Source organism: Falco cherrug, chromosome 4, assembly GCF_023634085.1.
Source record: "Falco cherrug isolate bFalChe1 chromosome 4, bFalChe1.pri, whole genome shotgun sequence".
NCBI lineage: Eukaryota > Metazoa > Chordata > Aves > Falconiformes > Falconidae > Falco > Falco cherrug.
Genome location: NC_073700.1, coordinates 18761823 through 18771649, shown reverse-complemented (window position 1 = coordinate 18771649; position 9827 = coordinate 18761823). Strand labels below are relative to the sequence as shown.

Below are 9827 nucleotides of genomic sequence, written 5' to 3'. Positions count from 1 at the left end.
TTTAACATCACTTTCTTACCCTGCACAGAACATTTCAGGCTTGTCCAATGGAACTAAGAGGCTTCCAAGCAGACCTGCCACCACCTCTGTGCTGACAGACATAGGGCAACTGCTCACAGCCGCTACCCCCCCGTGGGTTTTCTTCCTGCTCCTTGTGGGCTCCACGACCCAGCCGAAACCCAAAGCAGCTCCCGCTGACAGCAAGCTTCACTCCCAAAAAGCAGTGCTTGCACAACTGACCAAAAGAAAAGCCAAAAAATATCTAAAAACTCAAACTTAAATAAGAAATTACATCCTAGGCTGCTGATAAACAGGTTTCTTGTTGCAGTACTACAATGCCACATTCTATTACAGTGTTGAATCCCTAAAGAAATCATTACAAAGCCTGCTGGAAACACTCACAAGCTTTAACTCTGGCAACTTCTACAAAAAGGGAGCAGGGCTTTTCTGCCATACTCCTAGCAGAGTCAGGTAGCTTTGCCCAGCGTTTTTTATTTTGTTGTTTTTTAAATTGAGTGATGCAGGACAGCTAATTATTTTTAACTGCAAATGAATTAAGTATATTTTACCCCTACCAGGTATCAGATTTTCAAGAGGGAGGCCAAATTAAAAAACAACTGTTGTTTGTATTTAGGGCTTAAAGCCCGTGAGGTAATATACAGCATCGCCACTGCTGCTGCAGCAATGTCCACAGAGAAGGTGAGGACTCCACGCTGTGAGCACAGTAAACGACAGCCTGTGGAAGAACGAGACTAGAAGGGATGAAAGCAACAGAGAGACAGGGAAAAGTGATGAAGATGGGAAGACAAAACAGGACCCCGTCTGGTTCCTAACCAGCACTAGCGGCAGCTCCCAGCACAGCCCAGGAGCAGCTGCTTGCCTGCTGGGTGAGTGGAGATCTCAGAGGAGCGACCCCAAGGTGAGCAGAGAGAGGACCGGCATCTCTCCGTGTGCAGCTGGAGAAGGCAGCGAGGTGCTCCTGCGTGGGGCTCCTGGGGGTAGATGACCTGGCAGGCGGGACAGCAGGACAAAGAGGTGCAGGTACCCCGAAGCCTCGCCGAGCCTGTGCCAGGCACAGGGCAGCTGGTGGGAGGCGGAGGGCAGCGCAGCCGGGGTGGTTTTGCAGACACCCCTCTGAGAAGGGTGGGAGGCAGAAGGCAAGAGCCCATAGGAGGGGACAGAGGCAATGATATTTTTCCACGTCTGCCTGTTCCGTTCTTTCCACTGGATTGTAAACTTTGGTCTATCCACTTTAGTGCGTATTGGCAAAGGCCAAGTGGGGCCTGATCCATCGCTCTGTCCCCACCATGCTACCACAATACAAAGACAGCCGGACAGCTCTGGTGCAACCAGGGATGCTGACTGACACCACGTCGGGAACACGGACATGTCCATCGCCAAGTCACAAACACAGGAGCACTGCCGGGACCTCAAAAGCACAGAAAAACAAGATTCACTTAGACAGAAAACGAGTAGCTTACACAGACGTATGTGAAAAACCAAATGCTTTAATCCATCTATCAAGAACAACAGTTCAAATTATTTCATTGGATACATTAATACTGATCCATAATTTACAGTGCTATGGACCATACACAAATTATTGCTGCAGTCAACAGCAGATGAATATCAACATTACAGTACCAAGCATCATAGCAAGAGGCAGTAATTAATGTTACTTTTTCAAGAAATATAGGTATTTATACTATTATCAACATCAGCTTCCCCCCCCAGTGCATTTTATGTCAAACAACATAAATGTAAGTGCATTATTTTGTGCTTTGTGCTTTCCTTATGTACCTTCTTTTTGCTTTTACAGGTTGTAAGAGTTAAATATTGCTTTATAGGCCAAAAGCAGTAAGGAAGAACTTCATGGTACTCTGCATGTTCCTGCTTGTTGCATGGCTTTGGCAAAGTGAGAATTGGTAGGTATCCCATCCACCTGCTCAGGAAAGCCACCTGGCCCAGTGTCACACAAACCACCATCACACTGGGCAACGATTTCTGCCCATCTCACTCCACCTAGTTCATGCCAAACCCTGCCTGTAATTGCTGTCTCTGTCCCCTGCCATTGATTCCCTGTAAAATATCACGGCCACACGTTCCACGATGCTCAAATAGGCAGAGACATCTCCAGTCAGCACCTGCCTGAAGGTCCATGTCTCCTAGAGGTGTCCCCGCTGCAGCATCAACATGCTTCCATTCAAAGGGTGGGCAAACTCAGAGGAGGGCCTGTAGCCTAAGGAAACATGGGGTGAAGAGCAAGTCAGGCACAGCCGAGTTGTATGACACCCTGGAGCAACACAGCCTACGGGGAACACACAACACAGCTGCTGGGGCCACAGCACTTTCATCAAGAAATCCAGCTCTTGATGTCACGGGTCTCCTTGAACACCAACTCATCTCTACACAGCACGTAGCCAAAAATCAGAAGTCATAGCTGTCGGCAAGTACCAGTGGTTTCACGTAAGCTTGAAAAAAAATATTTATATGCCACAGTCTAGACTTCGATTTCTGAATGCCCACAGCGGGCATCAAAGCATAAGCCTTATTCAATATATTCAGTGGTTCTCAGTTACTACACCCAAGCGTGCGCACCTGGATCTTGTTCTACAATGCTGCAAGGCTGTCCCATTTTAATGGCAAAGGGTAATGCAGCCCTGTGTTACAGCTACAAATATTCCACAGCCCTGATTTTCTTTCCTTGTCACCATTGCCAAACAGCAGCACCAGAAGCCTGTACCCGCATACTCGGAGCCAACCCTGGCACAGCTGCCTTGCAGGGAACGGGAGCATCTCCCTGCCCCAGGGCCGCAGCGCATCCTGCAGGCTCCTGGGTCCTGCCCTGGGCCAGAGCTTCACTACCCTTGGAAAGTCACATTCCCAAAAGCTGTCTGGGGGGGTGGGGGTGGGGGGAAAGAGGCATCATTATAATTAACTCCAGCTCCTCCTTCAAAAAAAAAAAAAAGAAAAAAAGAAAAAAAGAAAAAAAGAAAAAAAGAAAAAAGCCACAACCCGGTGGTTGCATCAACGCTAACACATAGCTCGCTGCGCAAGCAGAAACTGAGATGGCTGGGCGCAGCCAGCAACAGCCACAGAAAGAGCAACACGAACACAGACCCCGGAGTACCGTAACAGCAAGCCGCGTCCCTGCCCAGCCCCTCGCCACCAGTGCTGGGAGAAGCGGTGCCGGGCAGCGGACACTTCAAGAACCCTTCCCCAGGGAAACATGTGGGCGAAAGCTCAGCAAGCCACGCCGCAGGCTGCGGGGAGCTCCCGCCGTGCCCCTGGCTGTCCCATCGCTACCCAATTCACATTTGATTTCTGGACACTAACTGCTGCGACCAAGATTTCCTTACAACGCCTGCCAAACTGGCGCTCAAGTCACTAACTGTCTCACTTATCCTATGTAATTTCCAGTGTAGCACAAAGGAGAACGGGAAGCTCTTGTTTTCTATACGTAGGCACCATGCCACACTTCAACATCCTATATAAAACATCACCCTAAAGCTCTCTCCTATGCCACACTTCAGTCAGTGCTAGTTGAGGAAGACTACAACTAGAGTTTAAGGCACTTCATTCTGAACGAGATGCACTTGCCTGCCGCTCGCGAGTCAGCTGTAGGCTGCTATTGAGAAATCCATTCAATCCCTCTAGCTTGTAACACCACGTCACCTCTGTAAAACACCTAGGCTTGATATAATACAAGGATAACTACCGTTATTGCATAGGACTACACTTGAGTAGATAATGCACCGAACTACTTTTACAACATTGTTGCATGTTAAAAATTAATAACATTGTTATCAAGTAACAGTTATTTGCAGATACAGTAATTTACTCTTTTTTCTTTTTTTTTTTTTCTTACGTTAGCCCAAGTTCTGAAATAAAACACAAATTACTGTAACGGGTATGTTAACTACATAGTTATGTTTCCAAGCATATTACTACTTTTTTTTCTGCATCACTAAAAATAAATATGTAAGTTTCTCTACAGAGTTGTTTTATTACCTAATCTAAATTTGTATTCTACCTTAAATGTGTTTAAAAACATTTTCAAAGTGAGACTGTAATATACAAAATATTCTCAAATTCTCTCTTAAAACACAGAACCCTGCATAAAAGCTTCCTTTCAAGTGTTTACAAAGAATGCAGAAAACTTTCAATGAGTTTTAAAAATGTCAAAAAATTGTTGTAATATTAAGAGGCAAAAATCTTACAAATGAAATACAAATATACTTAAAACAAAAAGTTGAGGATAACTAAGGAATCCATGCAAATCAAAATAAACTGTACAATGCAATTTAAAAAAAATAAAGCCAATTAGATATGTACAACATAATGTGCCCAGCTGGTAAGATGTACCAATTATTTTTTTTGTCCAAAGAGTGTATACCAACTTACAGTGCTCCTGTTTGGTTTACTGTTGGCAAACCGTCAATGCGTGTTACAAAACAAAATAAAAATCTAAGAGAAGAACTCGAACCATGACCAAAAGGAAAACCCAAATCAGCTCAGAGTAAAATTAAACAGCACTCTGAGAAAGAGACTCGCATCTCCCTGCAATTTTCAGCAACAGCATTTTATATCACAATCAACACAATCGGGATGTCTTAACACTTTTTTGTTCTTGTTTTTGTTTGTTTGTGTTCCGAGTAGAGCAAGGTGGGTATTTTTCCCTAAACACTTGTCATATAAAGACCAACGTTTGAGGGACACTGTATCTTTAAGGCAGCACTATTCAATTAATACAATTACAAATAGGACTTTTTTTTTTTTTGGTTTCTTTACATTCTTTAACTTTACATTTTATTTCCAAGTAAATAGGTTGCATTTACAATTCTACGATTCCCCCCTCCCCCACAGTAGAAACAGACTCTTAATTTGTAATTCTATTGCTTTGAGTAGATTTGACCAGTTCAAAGTTCTTGGCGAATCCAGTTCACAGATACTGTACATATGCTGTACAATATTTTGGAGGCATTGGTAGTTTTAAAATAGAATATACAAGTTTCTTCACAAAAATTCTAAAAAAAATCCTATATATATAATATATACACACACGCACACACACTGGGCTACTGATGAAGCACAAGGAGAAAAAAAAAATCAAAAAATTCTACAAAAGGTAAATTATTTATTCTACTGATCAAGAAACAAAGCAGTTTGTGAAAGGTGTGCCAAGTATATGCTAACAAGCGTGATCGGTGTCCTCCATGCTCACACTGCTCCGCCTGCTACTTGTCTTCGATGCTCCAGGAGACACAGAGGAAAGTAGCGGGTCAGTTACTCCGACAGGGGAGAGGGTATCGTCCATCAAGATATCTTCCAGTTTGGATCCCATTTTTGCAGGAACACTGTAAGTGCCAGCTGGTTCAGTCACGTTTCCGAGGTTGTCACTGAAGGTGATGGTACCGTCAGTGAGATCGAGGGTGGTAGTGCAAGACAGGTCTGTGTGGTGCGGCATGATGTCTTGGTTGCAGTTGTCCAGCACTGGCTCTTGTTTGATGACCCTGTTGACCATATCTGGGGAGCAAAGGCCTGTAGATGGAACAAGGGACAGTCCGTGTGCCCGAGCTTGCATCTCAAGTTCCTGTGAAGAAAGAGAATGGACATTTTTTAAAAAAAAAAAAAAAAAAAAAAAAAGATCTGAAAGCAAAATCTGTCATCTTATGCTCTTGTGTACGGTAACTTACAGCTTCCTTCTGTTGTACACAAACTCTTTCCTCCCTTTCCAGTACTTGCACCTTGTACATGTCTGCCCTGCGGATTTTCACCTGAACATTAGCCTCTTGCAGAGGTGGGTGAACACCAGCCCATATAGGTCCGTCACACTTCTCAGAACCTACCCCAGAGCCAAACCCCAGCACCCTGCAGGACAGAGAGGGCCGAGGGCCTCTGCTCACAGCCTGCCATGGCAGGCAAGTTCGGCATCAGGTCAGGTGAGGAAAGCATTTAAAAGTAGGGGGGGAGGGAAAGAAAGAAATAGCAGAAGCATACACTGAAGGTATAGTATATCTACACGATGCTTGTCATTTCCTGGTGAGCCACTGGAAAGGATATTTATCGTTCTACAAGTCTGGCAGAGCTGGAAGAGGTCAGCCAAAACTCAGCAACACTATTCCTGCACTGAAAAATTATAGGCAAGTCAGAGGAAGGCTTTAGACTTCACACACAGCCAGGATTCTTTGAATCTTGATGAGACATTTAAATCCCACCTTCACATTTAGTCATATAGATGCACTTGACTGAAGACAGATAACACGAGAATTCACTTAAATGCCCCTTCTCAAGTGCAGCAGGAAGAGAGACGTTTTGCTTCTACTTATGCATTGTATTAGGCAATCACAATCACTGTTGTGATTGTACCATTCCTGGATATTCCTGTCACTGAGGCTGATTAACAACCTTTTTTCCATTTTCAAGCTAAGACAACAAGCTTGCAACAGCACGCTGCATGATCTACGGGGAAGGTGGAACAAGGAAACACTTTTTCCATCAGCTAATGTGCCAAAATCAGGAGTTCCTTATTCTGTGCTTAATCAGAACCAACGCAAAAAGGGAAAAAACAGACTGTAGGAGGTTACTTGCTGCCAGATGTTCTGTCCATTTTTCAAGGGTCTGGTTTTTATGTTATTTTGATTGAAGAAGGAGCCAGAGCAGATGGATAATGCAAGGGAAGATGAAAGATGCCTAAAAAGTGTTCTTAGCTTTGAAATACTACTGCCTGATGTTGCTCTGCAGAAGGGTTGCACAATTTTATCGTTTCACTCTAGCAAACAGATTGCTCAATAAAGTAAAAAGATTGCGCTGAAGCTCAGCTCAGCCTGTTCTATTTTAAAGCTGTTTACTTCCACACTTGACTCTCAGGTATTTCTAGCTTCATTATCTACTTTGTGGATTAGCCGTGCTGTGGTTCAGGGGTCTCCTGACACAGCTGCCAGCCTGGCGCACTGCAGCCAGCAGGCAAAGTTCAGTTGTTCGCACCGCAGGTGAACAGCAACATGAGAATATCTGGGACATCTCCGTCTGCATGCTATACATTCCTATACCCAATTCTAAATACACTTCTTTAATTACCCTTCTGCGGAGAGGGGTGGATATCCAGCTGTCTTTGCCCACCTGGAGAACAGGACTGACGACAGAAGCTGTGTAGGCTGCGGAGCTAAGGTTTCCTATCCAGCTTGAGGTGAAGGCAAAGGAATTAATTAGAAAAAAAAGGAGTTTTCACCCCTAAATATCTGTGTGATACAGGCTGTTGGGAACCTGGGTGACTAACTAGGCAACAACCCGTGCAGAAAAACATATTCATGCCACCTACTGCTTTTCATTGTTGAGGAGAACCGTTTTGCAGTCCTACAGACTCAAGGCACAAGGAAGACCGGCAACCATAGCTCCTCAGACAGCAAAGGCAGCTCAACATCCATAGCTTTTGGCTCTCTGGCCAAAACTCTTGGAGCCCTCACATTAGGTGTGCTTCTCTGCAACTGCTCTCAAACAAGCCAGGGCAGCCTCAACATTAAATACAGCTGCCAGTCCCCAGGATACCTACGAGGAACTCGAGACACAGTGCTGCAGCATCTCACAGCACTGCCCACCCCGCACATGCTGTCCTGTGAGCGGTGTTTACCCTCCACCAGAAAGCAGATGACTCCTGCAGAGTGCTAAGGGGAGGCTGACAGAGAAGAAATGAGATCAGATGTAGAAGACTGCAACCTGCAGAGCTTCTCTGACAGACAGGGCCTAGATTGGTCCCCACACAGTTTAGAAAATCCATAAACAAAACAAGATGATTTAATTTGCTGCCATTCATCCAAAACTGCTTCAGAAGAAAACAAGCACAAAAGCTACAGGTCAAAAAAGTTCCACAATCAAGACAACTGAAGCGAACATACTCCTAAACAGCTGAACTTAATTTCATCACTATCAACAAACAGATGATACATGAAGTCCCAATGCCTTAGGTGTGGCACCCAGGAAAACATATTACCATATAAAACTTTCTTATAGTATGGTTTGCAACTTATGTTGGCTATGGTAGAACAAAAACAGACCAGCCATAAGTGCTTCACTGGTGTTGGGATTTGATTTTACTTTGTTTAAAAAAAACGAAACAAAACTATTAATGTATCCTGGTTTGGTTTTTTTTCCCCAGAAAAATCTCTGCGAACCTCCCAGCATTGGTCACCATTCATTAAAACAGTGGTTCCTTCTAACCCACATTCCTACAAACAAGCTTCAGTCACCATTATTTGCAGTCATGCACTGCAACATCAAGAGCATTTGCAGCTTATTTATCAGCAAACCTGTATTCTGAGCAGCAGGTGCCTGTTGGCATGTTCCAGCTTCTTCTGTCTGTTCTCAAGCTCCTTCGTGCGTTGCTGTTCTCTTTGCAGCTTACGGATGTAGTCCACTGATGCTTTCAGAATAGTTCCCTTATTCCAGCGCATATCCCTTTGAAATCAACACAAAAGGAACAGTTAAGGCTCTCGGGGAGACTTTATTTTATAGTCATTACCTTCCCATTAGCAGCTATGATTACACCTCGTACATACGCAACACCTGGCTAGTATTTATTCCAAGTTGATAAATACAAAAGGCATTTGAAATGCACTAGTGGGGGCCAGAGGGTGGGAGCTGGGAAGTGGACTGCAGCCAGCCCTGGCACAGGTGAAGGACACTGAGCAGCCCGCCCCCCGGGGCCACCCCCTGCCTTCTGCACAATTTGGGCCCAGCACCGTGCAGAGCGACTGCAGACCAGGGCTCCTTTCACTGCCTTACGGCAAGGCTGCAAGAGAGCAACAACAGAGCCCCCCAAGGCTCCCGGCAAGCACGGCACGGCTTGCTGGTGGGGCAATGCCCGATTTCGGCTGGGGAATTAAAAGGACCATGTCTGACCTGGTGCTTCTGTGCAAGAGCCTTTGGCTCCCGAGAAGCAGCAGGCAGCGGTTCTCCTGGGGGCACTGTGCCACAGCTGTGGTTCGCTGGGGAGAGAAGAGCCCAATGCAGCAGCATATTCTGGTGTTTTAAACTTAAAACTCTGGATAAAATACAAATGCCACACTACAGCCTAGGGGCAATGGTTCCTCAGTCAGCTGACAGGTGGCTCCCATACTGCTTCTCCCATATTATTCCTCCCACGCTCGCTTTAGAGAGAAAGGCTGCTTGTGTCATCTTCCCCCACATTATACTTTAAAAAAAATGAAAATGTACTGCAGACTATCAGACCAAAGATCTACCTGCCCCATAGGCTGATACTCGCCTTCAAGGAAGCTAAAGGGCCTCTCTGAAGAGTGGCCATGAGCTGCTCCATGAGCAACCGCCTCAAAATAATGCAAACTCTTCCCAAACACATCACAGGGCATTGATTCAGATTTAAGTGAGACTTTCAAGCTCCAGAGCAAGGCGGGGTGGCAAGGGTGGGGGTGTCCTTGCTATTAAATGACCGTTGGGAAAATGTTAAGACAATTTAGTAGCAGTAAAATTACTTAGAAGAACTACTGGGAAATTACCACAAACACTGGCAAATTATCAGTGAACAGACACACAGCTACGCTCTCTCCTTATTTTTCTTGGAGGGAAGGGGAATATGATGGCTTCCCAGATGAAGTGCCCTCCATTTTCACAGAAAGAGGGACTGGCTCTGTCTTGCCGAGCTATGACATGCAATACATCACACGAATCCTTCAGCGAGACGAGTAGCCGGGCAGCCAGCTAAGCAGCAAGACCAGACTAAGGTTTTGCATCCTGACAACTCTGCTCCCTAGCCCCAGCCCTGCCAAAGCACAGCATCCCGCAGGATGCTAAGCCGCTGCACAACAGTACGG

The 9827-nt window shown here is 45.2% G+C and overlaps 1 protein-coding gene across 4 annotated transcripts in view; it reads right to left on the bottom strand.

Moving 5' to 3' along the window:
* Nucleotides 1-1488: 1488 nt before the first annotated feature.
* Nucleotides 1489-9827, bottom strand: part of MITF (melanocyte inducing transcription factor) — a 110194-nt gene continuing 101855 nt past the window's right edge. For all 4 annotated transcript variants that reach the window (XM_055708352.1, XM_055708353.1, XM_055708354.1 and 1 more), the window contains 2 exons: nucleotides 8307-8454; nucleotides 1489-5593 (listed from right to left, as the gene is read on the bottom strand). In XM_055708352.1, the coding sequence (XP_055564327.1) occupies nucleotides 5192-5593; nucleotides 8307-8454 (550 nt within the window). In that variant the 3' untranslated portion in view covers nucleotides 1489-5191. The remainder of the gene's footprint in view (nucleotides 5594-8306; nucleotides 8455-9827) is intronic.